General features: G+C 34.3%; 3 protein-coding genes and 1 pseudogene across 9 annotated transcripts; 1 reads left to right on the top strand and 3 right to left on the bottom strand.

The window, feature by feature from the left end:
* Window positions 1–339: 339 nt before the first annotated feature.
* LOC102622427 (uncharacterized) lies at window positions 340–5,126 on the bottom strand (annotated as a pseudogene).
* A 2,375-nt stretch (window positions 5,127–7,501) lies between these two features.
* LOC102616445 (uncharacterized) lies at window positions 7,502–13,729 on the bottom strand. Of its 6 annotated transcripts, none has more exons than XR_008052288.1 (5): window positions 13,247–13,729; window positions 11,902–13,040; window positions 10,318–11,811; window positions 8,152–8,217; window positions 7,502–7,930 (listed from the first exon to the last, which is right to left on the bottom strand). XR_008052288.1 is itself a non-coding variant. In XM_052434744.1 (3 exons), exons 1-3 carry the CDS (start codon window positions 13,596–13,598, stop codon window positions 11,728–11,730), a joined length of 1,575 nt encoding a protein of 524 aa, XP_052290704.1. In that variant the 5' UTR covers window positions 13,599–13,729; the 3' UTR covers window positions 8,252–11,727. The 6 variants fall into 6 exon arrangements, 1 of the variants encoding a protein (XP_052290704.1); XR_008052287.1 differs by having other exon boundaries at window positions 11,669–11,811; XR_008052289.1 differs by lacking the exons at window positions 7,502–7,930; window positions 8,152–8,217 and adding an exon at window positions 8,252–9,076.
* A 2,540-nt stretch (window positions 13,730–16,269) lies between these two features.
* On the top strand, window positions 16,270–18,280 carry LOC102617146 (uncharacterized). The gene is made up of 3 exons (XM_015527427.3): window positions 16,270–16,436; window positions 16,569–16,631; window positions 18,104–18,280. The coding sequence occupies exons 1-3, from the start codon at window positions 16,323–16,325 to the stop codon at window positions 18,113–18,115; spliced, it is 189 nt and encodes a 62-aa protein (XP_015382913.1). The 5' UTR covers window positions 16,270–16,322; the 3' UTR covers window positions 18,116–18,280.
* A 456-nt stretch (window positions 18,281–18,736) lies between these two features.
* Window positions 18,737–23,213, bottom strand: LOC102617437 (uncharacterized). Of its 2 annotated transcripts, XM_052432437.1 has the most exons (8): window positions 22,811–22,959; window positions 21,953–22,263; window positions 21,612–21,713; window positions 21,042–21,107; window positions 20,259–20,376; window positions 19,883–19,965; window positions 19,486–19,547; window positions 18,737–19,192 (listed from the first exon to the last, which is right to left on the bottom strand). In XM_052432437.1, exons 2-8 carry the CDS (start codon window positions 22,025–22,027, stop codon window positions 19,081–19,083), a joined length of 618 nt encoding a protein of 205 aa, XP_052288397.1. In that variant the 5' UTR covers window positions 22,028–22,263; window positions 22,811–22,959; the 3' UTR covers window positions 18,737–19,080. The 2 variants fall into 2 exon arrangements, with proteins under 2 accessions (XP_052288397.1, XP_006469371.1); XM_006469308.4 differs by lacking the exon at window positions 21,953–22,263 and having other exon boundaries at window positions 21,612–21,711; window positions 22,811–23,213.
* Between the last annotated feature and the right edge of the window lie 71 nt (window positions 23,214–23,284).

Genomic DNA, 23,284 nt, shown 5'->3' with positions numbered 1-23,284 from the left:
GTCTTTCAATGGGCAAGTGAAAAGGGAAAAAAAAAGGCAAAACAAGAACAAGAGCAAGCAGTTAAAGATATAGAACTAGGTGGAGATACATTTGAATTAGTTGGAGAAGTTTTTGGAGAGATTACAGAAATATTATGATCTTCTTAATTTGTTATTGTTAAAAAAATCACAAGAAATTGACTGGATGTACAACTACAAGGTTTTTGAATTTTCCATCATAACGTAATTACCAGTGAGAGTTTTTCATTTTTTTCCTCCAAATAATTACTACCAGAGACTTACACATCATTCAAATAATTTTTTTGAAACTAAGAATTAAATAAATTTAAAGAACCTGAGTTAATAAAATATATTAAAAGATTCAATTTCAAGTTATTTATAAAATCATAAAATATTAAGTTTACTTTCATTAAAAAATAAAATGTACTTATTGCGTGCTTTTTCGCGTGCCGTGCTTTGACCATCTCTAATCGTGTCGTGCTTTTAACGCCCATGTTCCTAAAATTCTAAGCTCGGTCCAGCCCACGTCACATGCGTGCCGCGTGCTCTACTGAAACGTGCTTGTGCCGTGTCGTTCTATACGAACACGTGCCTCGTGCAGCGTGCTCTACTGAAACGTGCTCATACCGTGTCGTTTTGTACGAACACGTGCCGTACCGGTGTCGTTCGACCCTCTGGCTTTCCCTTTTTTTTCCCTAAATCTCGTATTTATTTTGAGTTCTGGAATAGTGCAGGCACACTTAGCTATCGCTATTATCGAAATGATTTTAGCAAAATTTTTCGCAGCTGGCGCCTACATACTGAAAGAGCTAGCTGGCAAGAACGGAAGCCATACTGCAATTCCAATGCCTTACTCATTTATAGTGATCGTCGTTCTAGTTGGTGCTCTTGCGAGAGGTAATAATACAGAGTTATGATGTTTCATTTACTATGTCCTTTATTTTTGTTTTAACCGACATTATTCTGTTTGAAAAAATTCCGAAATTCGATGTCAAAAAGTATAAAAACGTTTTCATAATACTTGGCTTAAATTATTTTGTTGCATTTTTTGGGTAAGTACTTTGGAACTAATTAGTTTAAATTTAATGTATGATTATCTATTTGGTTTCCATAATAACACTCAATCTACTATTTCAAAGTATCACTACCTAACTATTTGTATGAGAGAAGCTTGGCACTGACCTCGAAAGAAAATGTTGAGGCAATAACAAACTTGCTCCCTTTGAATTCATATTTTTCAATAACAATGTTATTTCCATTTGAATTCTCTTAACACTACATTATTATTATCTTTCATACATATACTTACCTACGCTGAGAATAATCAATTCCATTTTCAATTTTTCAATATGAGTGTTTATTAATAATTACTCTCATCTGCATTTGATAGTACTATTAGGAATACAATAATATATTGCATGTTTCTTCATAAATAGTACTAATGCAGATGGGAGCAACTACAATAAACACTCATATTGAAAAATTGAAAAATGGGATTCATTATTCTGAGCCTAGGTAAGCATATGTATGAAAGATAATAATAATGTAGTGTTAAGAGAATTTAAAGGGAAATAACATTGTTATTGAAAAATATGAATTCAAAGGGAACCAAGCTTGCTATTGCCTCAACAAATAGTTAGGTAGTAATACTTTGAAATAGTAGATTGAATGTTATTATGGAAACCAAATAGGTAATCATACATTAAATTTAAATTAATTAGTTCCAAAGTACTTACCCAAAAAATGCAACAAAATAATTTAAGCCGAGTATTCCGAAAAAGTTTTTATACTCTTTGACATCGAATTTCAGAATTTTTTTAAACAGAATAATGTTGGTTAAAACAAAAATAAAGGACATAGTAAATGAAATATCATAACTCTGTATTATTATCTCTCGCAATACCACGCAAGAGCACCAGCTAGAACGGCAGTCACTATAAATGAGTAAGGCATTGGAATTGCAGTATGGCTTCCGTTCTTGCCAGCTAGCTCTTTCAGTATGTCGGCGCCAGCTGCGAAAAATTTTGCTAAAATCATTTCGATAATAGCAATAGCTAAGTGTGCCTGCACTATTCCAGAACTCAGAATAAATACGAGATTTAGAGAAAAAAAAAAAAAGAAAAAGTCAATGGGCCAAATGGCACGGGCACGGCTTATAGGGGGTTATTGATTATTGTTCTCTCGTACCCACACATTCTACAGCTCTGTTTGTTTCTCAGCCGTCCTAGTAAAGCAAACAAGTAATTCTGTATTTCCCTAAGCGCCTTTTAGAGGAGACTCAATCCACCCTTTAGTCTGGAATCCGAAATTTTCTACCCCTTTTATGACCTTTTCAAGAACCTACAGAATGAACGCATGGTTAATGGATTATTATCTAGTGCTTACAACTTTCAAGTCAATGCCAAATATAATCATGTTCAAAATTAGAGTAAAACAAGAATTAGAGAAAAACAAGAGAAGCATAAAACTCCTCTGAACATAGGAATAAAGAAGTGAGAACAATTAGAAAATAATGATGAGAAAAATTTCAGACCTCCTTATGGACTAAAGGATCTCTCACAATCCTACCACCTCCTACCTGCAATAACAACGAAATTTTGAACTCAAACAAATGATACTCACCGTCTTAAACCGATGAAATATGAAGGAATGATTTTATGTGACCACCAAATAACAAGTTGTTGAGGTACTTCCAATAAAAAGAAGAAGCTGGTGAAGTTAGCAGCCACTTCGGAGTGGAAAGGTGGTTCCCTCATTGACATCATTTCAGATTTATTTAGTCATATACAGCAGAGTCCAGCAGAAGTGAAAAAATGGAGATAAGTTATCTACCTGTGATCTGCGAGCTTCAAATTGAGGTTTGACCAAGGTAATCAAAGTTGCCTCTTCCTTCATCAAGTTTATCACAGCAGGCATGACCTGCTTATAAAGAAGGATCACAATATGCAGGACACAACGGTCAATAAGCACTAGATTCACAAGAACAATTGCTCTGTCGTGAATAATTATCAAAATCATCATCTTATTCACTTATTTCCCCATCTATGATGATTATTAGAAGAGCAAAAGAGAAGGTGCAACCCATTAAGCAATCAGCATACAAGCAGGGGAATCAAAGGTGAGGAGATGTACGCAAACAATTCAAAGAGCTCATAAACATAGCATTACAGCATTTGAAAGCTTACCGTGAGAATAGAAATGAATGAAAGGTCCAAAGTCACCAAATCAACTCTTTGAGGGAGAGCAGTGAGGTATCTTAAATTTGTCCTTTCAATTACAGAAACACGTGCATCACAACGAATTTTGTCTGCTACCTATTGAAGATGTTAACATCCATAATCAATCAAAGATCTATAACAAACCAAGAATGCAGAGTATTGGACGATCAGAAGAAACATTGCCTTCTAAGAAAGAGAAAAGAAAAAAGAAATCCATGTACCTATCCATAACCCACATCAACCCCATAAACAAATGATGCACCATACTGAAGCAGACAGTCAGTAAACCCTCCAGTGGACAAACCTGAATCAAGAGCTACTTTGCCAGCTACATCAACACCCAGTTGTTCAATGGCAGCTTCTAACTTATGTCCTACTCTGAACAAATGAACAAAAGATAAAAATCAGAATAAGACTCGCCAATGTCACCATAAAATCGAAATTTATGTCTGAAATTGCAAGATGAATTGTTCCAGGAGTAATCACCTACATACATATTTTGGCACTTGGGCAATTATTTCTACAACAGCCTTATCAGAGACGGCTGTTCCAGCTTTGTTCACCACCTTTCCATCTACAAACACTTTCCCTACACCATAAATGAGTTTGAGAGATGGGATCACCAAAATAATCAATCAACTAAAGTCGATTGTCTATTCTAAACTAAATGAGTTCACAATGCGAGTCTCTTAATCTACCTGACACATTTACATAAAAGTTTCAATACATACTCGCAATCAACTAAGCTTCGTAGCGATACTAATCATGTGAACCACATACTCATATTAGATAAAAAAAATCGCCCATACTCTATCGAAACTAAAATATTATGAAAAGAATCAACATTCAGGAGGGCATTGTTAATACAATTCAATAATTTAGCTTACCTTGCAATATCCATGACTGTAGGTATGTTCGACTATATGGCTGAAACCTTTCAAGACATATCTCATCCAGCCTCCTCTTCCTTAAAAAATGTCAACAATAGAAAATAAAATATCAAATCCACAACGAAAAAACAGAAAATCCATATTTTCTATCAAATTACCCCTCTTACCAATACCTGACTTTCTCAACAGTTCAATTTTTAAAAGTTTTTAACACTTTTATTAAAATGGGAAATTTGTAACATACCCCCAAATAAATTGATATTTTGCACCGCGTCCCCAACAAATTTAACTTATTGCACCACGCACCCAAAAAAATTGACATTTTACACCACACCCCCAATTCCGTTAATTTTTCAGTTATTTCTAACGGCTCCATCTAACTTTTGATTGAATGACAAAAATGCCCCTCTATGTAAAAAAAACAAAATTTTTAGCTCATTTAATTGTTTTAAGGTTTTTTTTTCAATTGCAATAAAAAAATAATTCTTCTTACATGCTCATTGTCACCACTATTATTTTTCCTTTAATTTTTTAAAGATTTTTTTTTTTAATTTTAATAAAAAAAATTCTTGTTACATATACATTTGTCACCACTATTATTTTCATTTAATTTTTTAAGATTTTTATTTTAATTGTAATAAAACATTTCTTGTTACATGTACATTGTCACCACTATTATTTTTTCTTTAATTTTTTAAAGATTTTTATTTTAATTGCAATAAAGAGAATTCCCATTAAAATTAATTTAAGGAATAAACTTTCAATTTTACCCCTCCACCGTTAAACTTAACTGAGAAAATAACGGAATTGGGGGCATGGTGCAAAATGTCAATTTTTTTGGGTGCGTGGTGCAACAAGTTAAATTTATTAGGGACGCCGTACAAAATGTCAATTTATTTAGGGATAGGTTACAAATTTCCCTATTAAAATGAATTGTGCAATAAATAGACATAGATCTGGTTATATGCAATAGCAATAAAGCTTACTTTTTGGGCAATTGACTCTTCTGACTTGGCATTGCTAGCAACAGCAAATCTTCTGATGGGACATTGTATCATGAGTTTTTTTTAGTGATAATATTGGCATTGTCTAAATATCTATTAACATCTTTTTTCTTAATTAATTTTATTATAATATTTTAAAAAATTATAAAATTCTTTTAACACCTCCATCAATAATAAAAATATCTTTAAGAAAAAATATGATTTTGTAGCTCGATTAAATATATGAGTTTTCAGAAATTTTCACTTAAAAAATAAAAAGAGAAGAGTTATTAAGTAAATTGAATAAAGAAGCAAGTGGCATTTGAGTATAAAAATGCTTAAAGTGGTGGGTAAAATGTCATCAAATGGTTTATTAAATGAACGTGACAAAATTACTTTTTGTGTGTTCCCATAAAAAGTGAAAATATGAGAACTTATTCAATTTGAGGAAAGCGAGTGAGGATCGCCCATTCAAGTGGTTGACTGTAACACTCCTCTTTGTCTTCCCCCAAAAACATTCAGACACAAGCTAAAATATAAACGTTGGTCTTTCAGCCCTTGGATCAAACCAATCCATGTTAAAATTTCAGCCCTTGTATTAAAAGTTGAGAGGCCGGATGACAGCCAGTGCTTGTTAAAATCCATAAACATAATTTCTTCCGACGACCGTACAAATAACAGATGAAATTTTTTTTTTTTTGGAGGGAAAAAAACTAGGGATTCTTGAAGTTAAAAACAATTTATTTGATTAGTCCCTACTCTATTGTTTTCTTTAACTATCGCATTGAACCAACTGGGCCTTAGCCCAGTGGTCAGGACCCTGCACTCACAACTGTGAGCGCAGCGGTTCGAGCCCCCACGACGCATGTAGGGGTTTATTTCTTTCCTTAATCATTAAGTGAAGACAGTCGTCTCCCTTTCGAAATGTGAGTGGAGTAGACACCTCTCGAATATTAGAGAGGATAAAATATGGGAATGTGAGTGGAGTAGACACCCAAATCTGGGAATGTGAGTAGAGTAGACACCCCTCGAATATTAGAGAGGGTAAAATCTGGGCAGTGCTATATAAGAATTAATGTAAATTAGGCTCAGTAATTGTCTGATTATAAATATCAGTTGTAAATCTTATATAATATGAGTTGTAATCTGAGCATTAGTCTCATGTAATTCAAAAAAAAAAAAAAAAAAACTATCACATTGACTCTTGATGGTATAATTCTTTTCTTTCTTCTGATTTTATGTGCCTAGCTAATTTAGGATGCATACAGGCGTGATGCACTCTTTATATAAATTCAATGATTATTTCGTGGTTTAAAAAAGAGCAAATTATTTTCTAGATTATTAATTAGCAAAAATGTAATAGTTATCTTGAGCAAATTAAACTTTCTTCCTCTGATATTTTCTTGATGTTACTTTGTACATTTACGTTCATATGGGAGATTTGGAATGCTGTGGTGTGGTTATATTTCCTTGAGGAACATTTTTGCAGTATCACTATAATTTCGAGTCTCGACTAGATATAATATAATTAAGATAAGCATGAAGTTGTTCGGCCAAAAGTATCAATTCAAATGTACCAAGTACATAAATGTTAGATGCTGATCTAAATGCCGATACTAGAATCCACAAATCAAATCTTGATGTCAAAAGTAATCTGGGCCGAAGTGATGTATCCTTAATTACATAACCATCATTGAAAAATTCTGACTTCCTCCACAATCACAAAAACAAACAAAGGGTTGTTGCAAGTATTTATTTAAACTCTTCAATGAATTTTAATTTGTTTTCCTTTCTGAAATCATTATTCATGCTACTTGAAGTTTTTAACTTTCAATATTACCTACAACTTTAAGCCATAAGCTACAGAAATCTATTATTATTATTTTTTTTAATGAGTGTGATTTGTGGGATGTAATTAAAACTAACTTGATCAAATTTGAATGCATTAGATTGTTGATCCATGCATCAATAAAGAACCTTTTTTTTTTTTTACTATATATATATATATCTTTTCCGAGAGGGAAACATGCCCTTCGACCCTTCTTATTTGAGCTATTACTCATTTTCTACCTACGTATTTGAAAAACATTCGCAGATTATTACAATTTTGATTGAAATGATTTGAATATAAAAAATATTTTATTCATCATTATTACTAATTTTTGGAATAGGCTGTGGGCAAAATAGTAAAAGGGTTGTGTTTCCGGGGTATATTTTTCAAATATGAAGGAGACATAAAACCAAGGAATAACTTGAATAAAAAGCGGAAAGGAGACGTACAAAATAAAGATTAAGGCCCAACAACTTGCAATAAGTGGGTGTATAGAGAAATTTTGTATTTAAGGGTGATGAAAATTCCATCCATGTTGTAATCACACCCCACTTTTCATTTTTTATCTTGCAATTGTCCTCAAATAACCACATCTTTTTTTATTTGCATAAAGACTAACTTCACTCTAAAAATTTCTTAGCACATTCTATCAGTCTGTCATATACTAATTTAAAAAAAATTAAGTTTAACTTCGTATAGTATTTAAAAAGTTCTAATAAAATCCTCACTCCCGAACTCATCAAACAACTTCTGAAAGGAAACTACTGGATTTAAAAAATTCTGTTGCCTAAATCCCTTTTCGTTTTTGGGTTTCATAGCATTCTTCAATTGCGATCAAAGACAAACAACATCAACCAACGAAGCTGAACATAGCTTCACCAAAAAGCAAGCGTGCACCGAAGGCCGAGGCAATGGCTATTGAAATCTTTGGACACATCATATGTTGTGAGAGCTCCCTATGCCATAACTTCCTCAACCGATGATTAATTGCGTGCCAATTCAGTCATCCTAAATTCAAACTCAAGAGAAAGAGAAGCCAATATGAATAATGAAGAAAAGAATTTGAGGGTAAAAGAACTTCAGTTCTAGCTCTGCTACTGGTGATAATAACATCTAAAGTATACAGTTTCTTTGTAAGAACAAAAACAACACTCTTGGTTCTATTTTCGCTCAAGAAAATGCATAAAATTTATGAACTTCCACGATAAAACTACATATTTAAATGGCACCTGTTCAAACAGAGCTGCAATTAATGCGATTACAAGTACAGCAGAGTTGATGCCATGACTTCCAGCCTGCATATCAAATCAACTATATGTCAAACAAAAATTTCCGCTCAAAATGTCAAAACTTTATTTATTTATTTATTTATTTATTTCTGCTCAGAAACAAAGTATATTAGATGTAGGAAATGTACATAGAGAAGGGACAAGAAGTTCACAAAGGCAAAAGACAAAAATCCCCAAGCCTAAGAACTACAAATCCTATAAGATAAAAACTTCTTAACAAATGATATTACACCATAGCTGCTTCCCAATTAATCAAAAGAAAGAAGAAAATCTTCAAACTCCGGCCAAATAGAAGTCCCTAGAGAAGCCCAGAATTTAACTCTGTCCCAAAGAAACATGCAGTCTTCCATCACTATGTTCTCAAAAATTTTTAAGTCTCTTTCAATCCATAGGACCCAAAATATAGCCACAACTGCACAATCCCATAAGATAAAAGCCTTCCCCCTACCTTTAACTCACAAAATGTTTTTCAACAGAACAGAAAAACTTGTTGCACGTGCTACCCAACTCAATATAAAGTCCTAACCAGCTTGGACCACAAGAAGAAAGCAGCTGGGCAGTGAAGAAATAAGTGGTCACACTTTCTGAAGCATTTTTACACAAGACACGCCAATCTGGGAATTAAGCCATACTCGGTCTTCTCTTCTGAATTAAATCATTGTTAATGATCTTCCATTAAGCAGCAACCCACACCATCATCTTCGCCCTTGGGAGGACTCTAGCTTTCCAAATCAGACTAGAGGGGACAAAAATAGGGGTAGAGTCATCTATAAGACTGAGAAAGTACGATTTGGTAGAAAAGATTCTTGAATTTTCCAAAGTCCAAGCTCTCTTATCTTTCTGTTGTGCTATCAATATGAATTCCCTATAAAACCCCAAGCAAGTCAGTACAGTGTTGCAGCCCTCTGTCATTCAAGTTTCTAAAGAATCTGAAGTCCTAACCCCGCTGCATTGAAGAAAACTTCATCATACTAGCTATAGAATAATTGACCCAAAGAAAGACCATACAATCGAGGAAAAGACTCACTCTGTGTCCTCTCTCCCACCCAAACATCCTCCCAGAATCTAATTTTCTGCCGACTATCAATAACTAGGTTAATATTTGACAAAAGACCAGCTCTACCCTTTGATATATACACCCAAGGGCCAAGGACATCTTCTGGATCCTCTATTAACATCAGCTCTACCTTTCAAAGTTTATTAAAACAAGTTTTGAAAACACGTTTTTAAAATTAAAATCCTGACTCATACCCTAGTAGCCATGTTTAAAAGAAGATTTTAGAAAATCAGTAGAAACTTTTATTGAGCTCTTAATATTTTTGTCAAAACAAAAACCCTTGTCAAAGACTCTTTTACCTTGAATAATAACAAGGACTGACCTCTTGTTGATGCTTTAAATATAAATTACATCTTGGTTAACTAGACAAGCCATTCACCCTCATTGTAACAAATGATTCAAAGCAATAAAAATCAATTTAAAATAAACACACTTTAGTTTTACATATTAGTTGGATAGCGATAAGTGAGTAAGTCTTTTCTTTCTTCTTTACTTTATTTATTTGATCTTATTAATCTTTGAACAATCTTAATTCTCTATGGTAATGATCTTAGATAACTGGAATTTTTGTAAAATCTAACTGTTTAATACTTGTAATTTTCTATCTTCTTTTTGGTCTAATACAGCTGTATAACCTACTAAAAACTTTTGGTTTTTAAATTATTCTTCTAAGCCAATGTCGAGTTGTTCTTGATTAGATCTAACTTTTCTTTCTTCTATTTCTACTATTTTTAAAGCTCTTTCTAATATTTCTATACAGGGATTATTTTGCATCCAGATATCAGAATCTTTTTCTAACACAGCAAAGGGGTCTTTATGAAAGCTATCAAGATTATCAATTGATAAAATATAACATGAACTGAATGAAGTCTGCCTTTGTAACTACTCCTATAAAATATTTAAAAAAAAAAAAAAAACGAAAGAGGTGCTCTGATACCAAAGAAGACAAAAGAAAGTCAGGTGCATAAGTTCTAGAGGCAAAAACTGGCCTTTCAAAGTTTATTAAAACTGGTTCAAATCAAACCCATTTTCACGCATGCCATACTTACTTTTAATGACCGGATGCCAAAAAGAGTTAACTTCCAAAGGAATCTCCATAGCCACTTACCAAGCGAGCCTCTATTTCTTTTAGCCAAATAACCCAACCCTAAGCCTCCCTTAAAGATAGGTTGAGACAACACACTCCACTTCACCAAATGATCCCTTCTTCCCTCCCCAACTCCTTCTCACAAAAATCCCTCATAGCCTTCTCTATTCTTTTAGCAACTGAAATAGAGAATGCAAAAAAAGGGACATAAAGTATGTTGGCAGACAAGAGAGAACTGATTGAATCAATGTTAACCTCCCACACCTAGAGGACGAGCTTTTCTCCACCCATCCAATCTCTTCTCAACTTTCTCTAACACAGGAGCCCAAAATTCTACAGCCTTGGGATTCCCTCCTAGAGGTAATCCTAAGTACTTCAAAGGCCAATCTCCACTCTCACACCCCACTATGGAAACTAAGTCAAGCAACTTGTTTTCGGGGACATTTAACACCAGAAATAGAGCTTATTTTAAATTTACTCTCAACCTAGAAACTGCACAAAAAAAGTCTACCACTTTAAGAAGATTATAGTACACTTTTCTTCATCACCAGAGTGAAAAAAAAGATAGTATCATCAGCAAATTGAAGGTGAGAAACCGTTACTTTGTCCTTCCCAATCACAAATCTTTCGATTAATCAAACAATCTAAGCCTTCTCCATCAATCTGCTTAGCACATCTACCACCAGAGTAAAAAGAAGAGGAGAAAAAGGGTCCCCTTGATGAAGGCCTCTAGAAGCTTGAATTTTTGCCCCTAGGTCTTCCATTGAGAAAAACTGAAAAGCTAACTGATTGGAGACGGCCTATCATCCAGCATCTCCACCTTTGTCCAAATCATTTGGCTTCCATCACTAAGTCCAAAAAATCTCAATCTACACAGTCATAAGCTTTCTCAAAATCAATTTTGAAAACAAGACCAGATTTTCTAGATTTTCTATACTCCTCCACGGTTTCATTGGCAACTAAAATAGCATCCAGAATCTGTGTATCTCTTACAAAAGCACCCTCAGCAGTAGAAAACGTCTCCCCAACACCTCCCAAAGCCTTAAAGAAAGCACTTTAGCAATGATCCTGTAAAGACTATTCACCAAACTAATAGATCTGAACCCCCTCAACCTCACAGACTCATTCTTTCTCCGCAAAATGTCAAAACTTTAGTCCTAAGCTAAAGACCATCTGCAAACACATCATAATTGAACAACTTTCTTGAAAACTCTGAAAGATTTGGGTAATTAAATATTTAAGATGAAGATAAATGATAAAAAATCAAGATATCCCGTGTATGCATGTATCGGTAATTGAAATAAACTTTATACCTTCAGTATATGCAGCAGTGTCATTGAGCATAATGCTGATAAATCATAGGCCAAACAGATTAAGCCACATTATTCCACTTATCAAAAAGACACTTCATCCATATAGACAAGCAATGGCTTGAGAGAAGGTCTGGTAAATCTGCCTGCATATTGTCAGAATAATCAGAAAATTTTTGCACTTTGATCGTAGAAACCTAACAAGTAATACAGAAGATTAAGTATAATAAACTCACACTAGTCCATTTTGCAGAGAATCCATCAATTGAGAGCAACCAACTAACAGCCCTAGATTGCAAACTTTGCCTGCCATTGGAGGTGTCGAAATCCAGTAGCTCATTATCAAAGCTGCCGTCATCATCATCATCATAGTTCCTTTTCCTTTTCTTTTTACTTTTTTTCTTCTTCCTGTGCCTACTTCTAGTTGATGATCTAGCATCCAAGTCTGATCCACTCTCTTCTGACAATCCATCATAATGGAGCAAAGCATATTTATCAGATTTCTGAAACTGTATCCCGTTACTCATTAATATAGATTCCCAGGATGCTGGAGTTTGGCATTCCTCTGATAACCCATAGTAAATGACCCAAGAATGAAGTCCCATCAATTTCATTGCCTCAATGGTATCCAATTTTAAGCATTCCTTCACAATTAATGCCAAGTTGTTGACTTTGAGTGAGGTTGTGCAAATCTGCGACACAATATCTTTAATTTTTGCTTGTTCCTCCTGGTACTCATCATCATGTACAAACCCAAGAAGCTGGCGTCTTTGATTGATAACCGCATTCAACAAAAGCAGCTGATCAATAGAATCGTAATCCCTATGCCTAGAAAGAATAATCTCAAGCCACGAAGATGAACTACCAAAATCCTTAGGTTCCATACTTGCATTGATATATTTACACAACAACTTCAAAAAACTGCACAAGTCACGCTCTTCAAGAATAATAAGAAGATGTTGACTCAAAGACGAGAAAGACTCCTCCATAAGAAACTCATTTATAACTTCCCATACATCTCTTGAATCCTCTTTATACATCAAATCAACAAAAAAATCTATAAAGAACTTGTTATCAACGAATAAAATCTCACCATCTCTTACTGACTCAGCAAACTCATTAGATGACCAAAATTCAGGCACATTGTCGAGGAAGTTCTCGACAGTTCGTTGAACATCCAAATCGAGAAAGTAATGTGGCTTTGTGGCAACCATTGCAGGTGATTGGCCATGTTTCCCTTTCCACTCAAGCTCCTCCCAACAAATATCCCGATTCACAAAAGCAAATTGTGATAATGCCTTGGCACCTTTTTGGTGCCCTAATCCAGAACCATCAGAAAAATTCGAAAACCATTGCATTATCCGCGTCGGATTTCCTGTTTCATCAACACAATTATCACAATCAGAAATCCCTTAAAGCCTCGTAATTAGCTTAATCTACAGACATGTAAGAGTACAGACGCCAACCAAAAAATTAAAACCTATTACACAAAACTATAAGTAGAGTTGAAATCCTAGCTTTAACACAAAACATGAAACCCCACATCAAATAAGGCATGCAAAACGGTAAAAACTGCACTACCTTCAAAGAACTTGACAAGCTTGTAACTTTTCTTGGCCAAGACGCGGCCTGCTTTATGAGGGCTCTTTTGAAATAACATTTGCAAGAGCTGAGAGGCAAGGTCATGATTTTGTAATTGTTGCTTGGACCTCAACAAGTTGACGAATATGTCACGCTGCTGCTCAGGACTGAGTGAATTTATGGTTGATATTGTGTTGCAAAGCCACAAACGAGCCTCTGATCGGCCGCCGGAGATTATCAGCGACCAAAGAAACGATTCGAGTCTGTTCAAAAGGGAAATTATTAGCTTGGGTGAATCACTGTCTCCATCATCAGCTTCCCAATTTGGCTTTGACAAAAATAACTGAATCATTTGTCCCTCTGTAATAGCAAAAGACCAAAACTTTCCACTCAAATGCTAAGACCCATGCACGAAACAGCACCAAACAACGATGGCATATTTAATTTTTGCGTAATGGGTTTTCAGAAATTAAAACTAGGTTTGCCAGGTGGTATTTGAACCAAAACTCGAAAACGGCGTCACATTTGCGTTGCGTCTCTAAATTCTTTTCTAAAATCACAAGTAAGAACATAATTTGTAATTTTCTACATAATGGTACTGTCAAAATCCATTAACAAAAGCCGTTATTATTTATATAACTGTTATAAAATAAAGTAAAGAGAATAAAAAAAATTTTAAACTAAACACAAAAGCACTAATTAAAGCATCTTATTATATGACTTATAAAATTCTTCTTACTGATATTATTAACAATTATTACTTAAGACATGACACGCATATATAAGCTGAGTTAAAGAATGTTGGAGTACTAAATTTTACAGAAATTAATTCCGCCGTTCGGGGAGCTTCTAGTCTAGTCAATAAGGCGTCATCTCACTCAGTCTCCATTTGGCATAAAAGAGACTGTCCGCACGCTCCCAGCTCTCGGACTTTATGGCAGGGGTAGGCATTTGGTTCGGTTCAGTCTGAACCGAACCGAACTGAATCGTATTATGATAATTTAGTTCGATTTGATTCGGAGTAAAATATCAAATGGTTCAGAAATTTAGTTTTTTACTTGGTTCGGTTCAAAACCGAACTAAATTACCAAACCAAATGGTTTAAGAAAAAATTAAAATTAAAAATAAAAAATAGTTTAAAATTTATCTTTTTTTAATTTCTGTTTGTTAGTTAATACATGATATTATATATGTCATAGCATACACTTTATTTTATTGTTGAACTTTATTATTTTAATTTATTATTGTTATATTTTATTATATTGGTTATTATTTATGGATTTCTAGATTATTTTTTAAATTTATTATGTTAATTTACTATTGTTAGATTTTATTATGTTGTTTATTGTTTGCTAATTTATAAACTCAAGATTATTGTTGTATTAATAGTGTATTATTATATTATATTATTTTTATTGAATAATGAATATATAGGATAAAATCAAACTGAACCGAACCAAATTAATTTGGTTCGGTTCGGTTCAGTTCTATAGTTTGATTCGCATTTGGTTCATAAATTCATGAACCATTTGGTTTCAATTTAGTTCGGTTCAAGGGCTGAACCGAACCAAACTAAATAGTTCCCACCCCTACTTTATGGTGTGACTGTTATAATGATTTAATATTAATCTAAGAGAATTATGTTAGTGATTTGTATTTTATAGTGTGACTTTTATAATGAATTAATATTAATTTAAGATATACTATAAAACTTTATTTCTATTTAATTTTTATTTTATTTTAATAGGATTAAATTAAATAAAAAACTAAAAACGCATAGATTATTCGGGGGTTGCTTGGAGATCGCGGACCCTCGGAATCTCATGTTATTATTTGGGGAGGGGATGAGAATTTCTTTTAGCAATTATGACAGAGACATAAATATATACAAAATATTGGAGATGGATACGGAGATGTCAGTTTCCTTACCTTCCCTCCCAATTGCCATCCCAGATGGACCATTGTGTCTAATAAATTATTGAGTCTACCAATTTTGTCAGTGTCCATGATGACTCATTTAAATTTTATATTTAAAAAAATAAAAGCTACTTAAAAATTGTTTTGAATATACAAATAATTAAAAATTTGAAGAAACTTTATTTAAGCAAGTAGGATTTGTCTATTTTTTAAAGCTAAAATTGTTAATGATTATGCTTTCAAACTACGTGCTTATTTCAATTTTTGAGTTTTTTTTTAAAGTATTTGAGCTTATTTTAGGAGTGCAATTCTGATTTCAATCAAATAAGCAGACAATAATTGACCAAATATTTTAAGTATTTGAGCTTATACGAGGCGAAAAGTTGGGAAAAAGAAAAAAGGGCAAAAAAAAAAACAGTGAATCAATCATTCTACCCAATAGGGGTGGGCATTTTACCCGACCCGACCCGACCCGATAAATTTCGGGTTAGGGTCGGATCGGATCGGGATTGAAACCCGATCGGTTTGAAATTTACAAACCCGATCGGGTTGGGTCAAACCCGACCCGATCTGAATACCCGATCGGGTTCTTAAAAAAAAAAAAAACGTACTGACCCGAATTGACCTGATCTCAACCGACCCGAATTGACCCGAACTGACCCGAATTGACCCGAACTGACCCAAATTGACCCTATTTCAACCGACCCGAATTGACCCGAATTGACCTGAACTGACCCAAATTGACCCGAATTGACCCGAACTAACCCAAATTGACCCGAACTCAATTCTACCCATTTTAAATCCAACCCGATCCAACCTGAACATAACCCGAATTAATGACCCGACCCGAACTGGGTCGGGTCATTAATTCGGGTTATGTTCGGATTGTTCCTTATCTAACCCGAACAACCCAAAACCCGATCGGGTTGAGCCGAACCCGACCCAAACCCGATTTTGCCCACCCCTACTACCCAATGCCATCCTTTAAGAAGAAAATACAAAAGAAATTATACACACGTCACAAAATTGAAGTAATTGGGCCATCAAAACTGGTTATCCCTAGGCCCATCTGAGCAGACCAGCCCAAATTCTGATGTCTGTTACTTTATTTTAATGCAACTTTCAGTTTGCCATTTGAGAAAAACTAACATAGAAGGAGATGTTGAGGACTCGGTTGCTTTGGTTCACGGCTGGCTTTTCACTCACCGGCGCTGCAATTGGGCAGTTCTTATGGAAAGATCTTTGGAGTGACCGTTATGCCCTTTCTGCCGACGTAACCCCCCTCGTCTTCTGTGATTCTTGTTTATTATTATTATTATGGTTGTTGTTGTTATTATTGAAAGAGGAAAAAAAGAGGAATCAAAAAAATTATTAATGGGTTTGTTGGAATTCATATTTTTTGTAGGCTAAGCAAAAATTTGATGCCCTTGAAGCAAGAGTGTCGAATCTTGAGTCAAACCTCCGGCAGGTAATTGTAAACTTTATTTATTTGGTTTTGTAATTAATTAGTTTTGTGATGTTTAATTTGTTAATTGTTTCAGCATTAACTTAGGAATGTGAAAGAAACTGGGATTAGGTTATGATCATTGTTAATGCGACCGTGTGATCAGTTGAGATTTTTAGCTGATATGATACTCATTTTAGCTGTATTTATAATATAATATGGATGTATCGATATTTGGTTGATATGATTGATAGCAAGGTATGGAATGTGAAAGAGATGCACAATTGAGGAATTTTTTGTGCATAATCATTGTTGCTGCAGTAGTGGCATTTTTATCGGATGGAATGAGAATACTGAGCTGTGAATTCCTTCAGTTTTGGAATTGGTTGATTAGTTTTCGATTAGTCTAGCTGCCTATCCTAGCATTGAAATTTATGTGCGTTTACGAAATAGGAATCGTAATGGGTTGGAATCGGAACGGGTAAGAACTGCAATAGATTGGAATAGGAACGGAGAATGAAAATCAGAATAAGTTGTTTATTTGAAATTTAGGAATCGATATTGGAATGAGCTGGATTGCCATTAATATGTTTACTTTGTTTTGGAATTGGAATCAAAATGAGTTAAATTGTAGCAAATTACTAAAAAGTACTTAATGAATACTGTCATAATTGTTGTTTTGTATTTTAATAATTGTGATTATTTATTCAAAAGTTATTATTATTATTAATTATGGTTAATAATATATTAAAATATTAATTAATTGTAATTTTTTTATCATTAATAATAATAATAGTAGTAATGCTAATAATAATAATAATTAACATTAATATATTAATTAATTGTTATTATTTTTCTCATTAATAACAACAACAACAAAAGTAATAATAATAAAAAATTCAAAATATATTTATTAATTATAATATATTTTTTTATACCGAGGACAAAATGAGCTTTTATCTGGGGAGCGAGGGGGCGCAAAATGGTCAATCTCGAGGATGAGAGATTATTCCTCCCCCCCCCCCCCCGGCGGAAATCAATCTCCCATTCTCCATTTTGAAATTCGGGTGGGCTCCATGATTCCGATTCCAACTATGCCTCCATTTTACAAAGTAAACGTCATGAACAATTCTTATTCTGGTTTCCGATTCCCTAATTTTGGAGGTAAATACACCATTAGGTTCGTGTCAATAGAAGCAATTAAAGTTTTGGCTGAGTGTGATATAGTGGGAGTGGGAAACAGTTGCAGTTGAAATGGTGGTGAGGAATTGGATCTGGCATCATTCGCCATTGTTATATAGTTGAGAGTTTCTAACAGGATCTCTGCGTATCATACTGCTTTTTTAATTTACTTACCATGGCGTGATAACCATTTTGAAATATTTTTACTTAATTTATCAGTATGGAGTGGAGTATGCTTTTGCTATTTTTTCACAATGATTATCTGGTGCACTGAGGTGGTTAATTCACATTTTCCAGTTTTTTCACACTTGCAGGTTGAAGGTTAGATATTGTTTGAAGCTCAAATGTTACAACAAGGTTCCAGTCTGTCTTTGTTTTCCTAAGCTATATGTAATGTAATGATCGCTTTGACTATTGCTGCAGCCCAAATTTTCTTGTAGAACTTACATTGTGTGGATTCAACTTATAAAGTTGTTTATCAGTTATCTCTTTCTCAACTCTCAAGTACTAATGATCATGAAACCAATGTGAAGCATGATAGATATCACAGAGCTCTTGTGGAAGCAGGAATGGCAGCAACTTAAATGCTACGCCAAAACCTGACTTTGGCTCCTAGTGAATGCGTCAGAACAGTTGACACAGGCACACAGCTGCTGCAGGAAAGGGCAAAAAAGCAGTAATTATAAAATAAAAATTAATAGTTAAGATAAATATAATTTTTAAATGAAAATTTTGTTAAAAATAATAAAAATATTATAAAATTTTCACAAATAAGTAAGATAAAATTAACTTAATTTTCATATTACAGTAATAATTTTTTACCAAACACCATAATTTTTAAGTTAAAATTATCCAATCACAATACCAAATAGGGGCTTTTGTTCAGTACTTAGTATGTTGATAACTTAGCTTTAGTTTAAAATGTTAACACAAGTTTCAACTACCAATTACAGTTACAATTACAGGCAATCAAATTAAACTGCCTGTTTTTTATTTTTGCCTAGAATTGAACTTCTTTTTTCAATCATTTATTTTACATTCACAAGTCCCCCCACACAAATGAATATTTACATTCTACAAGAGCTACGAGTTCCTCTAATAAATTAAACACCAGATAAACATTGACAAATTGAGAAATATTAATCTTTGCATTCTACAGAATCAGATAACATGGACATTAATAGTCTTCCTTCAACCCACAAACGAACTTGATTGTTAACCAGCTTTAATTCTCGGATATAAATTGGCTGGTCCTACTTGAGGTGAATTGTTAGCAGGATCACCAATTCCATCATGAATTCATTTGATGGGATGGTCGGGGAAGGAATGAGTTCGCAAGATCATCATTCACCTTCACCGGAAGTGGAGGCATCTGCTTCATTATCTCCGGCATGTCATTCAAGCTGCACCACTTACGCAAATTAGAAGAGTGCGGGGAAATCAATACATGCAATTCAACAAAGTTCAATTTCTCAAGTGTAATTTTCCTTTATCCTATCATTATTAGCGATGATCAGTTATTACATCCATAACTCCTTGTTTTCGCTACGTTGCTTCACCATGGAATTCCCCACAACAACATTCTACATACCTCAAGCACTTTTGTAATATTAACCACACTCCAAAAATTTTGCTCCATGGTAACGTTGAAGACTCATTAATAAAAAAATTATAAAGCACAGAGGTTATGACATACTCGTTCATAATAGAGAGGATGTTTTCCCGAGCCTTGCATAAGAGATCAATATTGTCACGTATCTGCCAGAATAAATTATAACAAAACTGTTGGCAAACCAAGACCTCACAAAAACAAGAGCAGAATGTGGGAAAGATCCAAAATAAAATAGAGATGACATCGAGTTACAGACCAATGTCCTCACAAACAAAAGCCGTCAATAACATATCTCCGTGCATGTGTGTGTGAGTATTACAACAAACACACGTTGGTTGAAAGCAGGAACTTATAAATAGCAAAGTAAAAAACAGCAGCTGAGATGCATACTGAGAGCATATGTTAACACTATTGACTAGAGATATCTTTATTAATATCATGGGGTTTTGAACAATAATGAAGGTGTCAAGCAGTATTTCACCTGGAAAGTCCCAAAATTTGCAGAAATTTGATTAAACATTTGAGCATTCTGCTCAAGAATGTCTCCCGTAATACCACCGATTGCTGGAAATGACAGAAAGTACATGTAAGTTTGAAGAAAGGAAGAAATATGATGTATTATAGAAAGTCATCATTTGGAAGGCCACATATGCAGCTCCAAGGTGTATCCAAGCCTGATCAAATTAAACGATCTTTTTCAAAGGAAAGGACACGCATAATTGTCACGGTAGATATACTAATTTTCAACACCCCACAAAAATATTTAGTTCAGAAAAGTTGAACATATCTATGCCCCATGTTATTTTTTCAGTGAATAATCAGGTTTCATGACTCCTCTCAAATAACCCTACACCAACCTCTATATGAGATGCCATCATCAGTGTCCATAGGTATCATTGGTGGAGCATAAGAAGGACCATTAGGACGAGCTGCTAAATGAGATGAAGATTTCGCAGAAGAATCTGTAGCCTTTTCCTGTGAATAATACATCCATATCTATGTAAGCACTTCAGGGTTCAGAAACAAGGACAATTGGTTATCTACAGGAGTGCAACATGAGAATTCACAAAAAGGAGCCATGTCCAAGTAAGACAAGTATTGAAAGAAGCACTTTTCTGATACCTAGGACTTCTTTTTAATTCAGTGTTAAGTTTCCAGTTTAATTCCAGATTGCTAGAAAGGACAGATAAGGGCATTTTTAAATACTAATAGCCCCGTGTCTGTATTAAATAGGACGCATAAATTGTATTATTTTTTATTCCCAACAATTTGTGATCTAAAAATTCTTTGTTATCATCTTCCATCTTAAATGCTTAAAGACTGCCTTAGTCCATGACTTAAAACAACAACAGGATAGTGTTTCTATTAAACCAAAGAAGTTCCTGGAAATATGATCAACCCTTGCAGACTCAGCACTAGCAGGTCCATATATGAATAAATAAAAACATGGGATGTGCAACCTTATCCATAAATGCCAAATAACAAACATTCATCTTATTGCATGCCCACAGTAGAGTTTTGTGATTGTCATATTTAGCCCCAGCCCACCCCCCCCCCCCCCCCCCAAAAAAAAAAAAAGGCAACCGAAACAAAGAAGTGCAGTAAATCCACTAGCAGAAAATGGTATTCGAAAAGCATACTTTTCTGTCTTTGTTTTTCCTTGCTGAATTATGATCCTCTTTCCTTCGCTTGCCATTTTCCTTTTTCTGAAAAAATTTAAAATGTTAGTCTATTTCATGCACATTTGTTTGAATGATAAAATCTATAATCATGGCATGTTCACTGTCCTTTGTTGCATGATGAATGATTTACATGATGCGTTATCATGATAATGCAAAATTTGAACAGTAGATAATTCCTATAACGAGGTAATATTCTACTTCTCCTATTATCTGCTATTATTATCCATCTAGCCTGACTAAAAGCAACATTAAATCAATTCAAATTTTTCCTTATATTACTACCATGGACAAACTGCCTTCAGTAAACATATGGCAGGGCTCAATAGGCTTCAAAAGTTTTAGCCCATCAAGAAGAACTTCCGCTTCATTCTTAAAATTCCTTTCTCTATCATCCCATATATACAAGATGCACCTACAGAATACTTCCCTCAGAGTTTCTGAGAATGCCAACAATAACGGTAACAGCCAAACAAATATAAAAGAAAAAAAATTAACAATGAACATCAACTACTTAAAATGAAAACTTACAGTCATCCATCTACAACGTAATGCCACATCCCGAACTGTTTTGTCCTTTAACTGCTTTGCAATCTTAGCATATCGATTCACAGCTGAATCCGAAGCATACCTATAACAGGGTATTTGCACAGTTTTCATCAACCGTGAATTTTTCCCAGACCAAATGCAAACTATGAAAGGAACAGACAATATATGGCGCTTAATTGATGATAATACAGATGAAGGGTGCCAGACTGCCAGTACAAGCAAAAGTATTCATCTCCAAGGTTGTAAGACACATTAGCCAGAAACAAGACACAGATAAGCACATATCATACATTTGAAAAACTGGATTCCTTGACTACTTTCCTTAACAGAACAGTCGAGCAATTGATTGATTCCATACAGGCCAGCCACCCAAAAAAAAAAAAAAAAAGAAATTGCATGAGCACACCACTGAACACAAACAACAGAAAAGGAGAATCATTTCACTGAAATCCAGAGCAAGCACAAAGGTAAAACAAACAAACCGACAGTTATACTCATCTGTAATGTGAGACAACGATAAATTCCATGAAAAAACAGCACACCACTGACCACAAGCGACTGACAAGAAGAATCTTTTCACCGAAATCCAGATTATGTGCGTGGGGAAGCAACCTGACACTTACCCTCATTGGTACTGTAAGATGACAAGACATGAAGCATATAGATCTAAGTTTTCAAACATAAAGGGGATGTTTTGGTAGGTAAAAGAATGTAAATGTTGGATATTCAACACATATCATCACCACAATACTTTCTGTCGCTTCAGAACATATGCATAAACCCTTATTATTGGAGCAGTTCCAAAATTGTCAGACGCCATTACTTAAAACCTAACATTCATAAGCATTTTTTTCAAAATCCAAACCATGAACCCTCTCCATATAGTGTTGCTACATTATCCAACTCTCTGTATTAAGAAAAGAGCAAAATTTTGTCCTTTAGCAATTAAATTCCCAATAATTCGAAAATTTCAAAATTTAATCTGAATTTTAACAGTAATAGTAGAATTTCAAGTTCTAGTTTTCAATTACAGATTAACAAACTTACACTTCACAGAACTGAATATTTCATATCGAGCCATAATTCACCAGCTCACCAAAAGACATCATTAAATTGCCAAAACGCACAGAGTAATCACCAAAGTAAAAATTGACACTAAAATTTACACAAAAGAGACTGACTTGGCAAGCAAATCTTCGAGAACCGACTGTTCCTCGGGGGTCCACTCAGTCGAAATACCGGAGTTGTGTCGCAGCGCCGACGCCGTTTGCGAAGTATCAATTACGGCCGGACTATTACCCCCGTTGTTGCTCGAATTTACCGAAACGCCATTCGCCGTTGACTTTTGCGCCGCCGACGAACCTTCCTGGTTGTTATTGTTACCCACCGGGTTCGCACTCGCTGCCATATCAAAACGACACCGCAATTTTACCAAAATATGCTTCTTCTGCTTGCGAATGAATTTATTTGCTTTGTTTTTTTTACAAAAAAAAATTCAATACATGCAAAATAAAGTTTCGTTTTTTGTTGGACAAGTTGAAGAATCTTCGTAATTCGTTTTGTTTGTTTCCTTTTCTTTTTTCACTTTTAAAATATAATTTCGTATTTTGTTTCCATTTTATAATGCTTTTTCCTTTTTCTTTCATAAATAATTA

This window comes from Citrus sinensis, chromosome 2 (assembly GCF_022201045.2).
Source record: "Citrus sinensis cultivar Valencia sweet orange chromosome 2, DVS_A1.0, whole genome shotgun sequence".
Classification (NCBI taxonomy): domain Eukaryota; kingdom Viridiplantae; phylum Streptophyta; class Magnoliopsida; order Sapindales; family Rutaceae; genus Citrus; species Citrus sinensis.
This window is presented reverse-complemented; position numbering and strand designations above follow the sequence as displayed.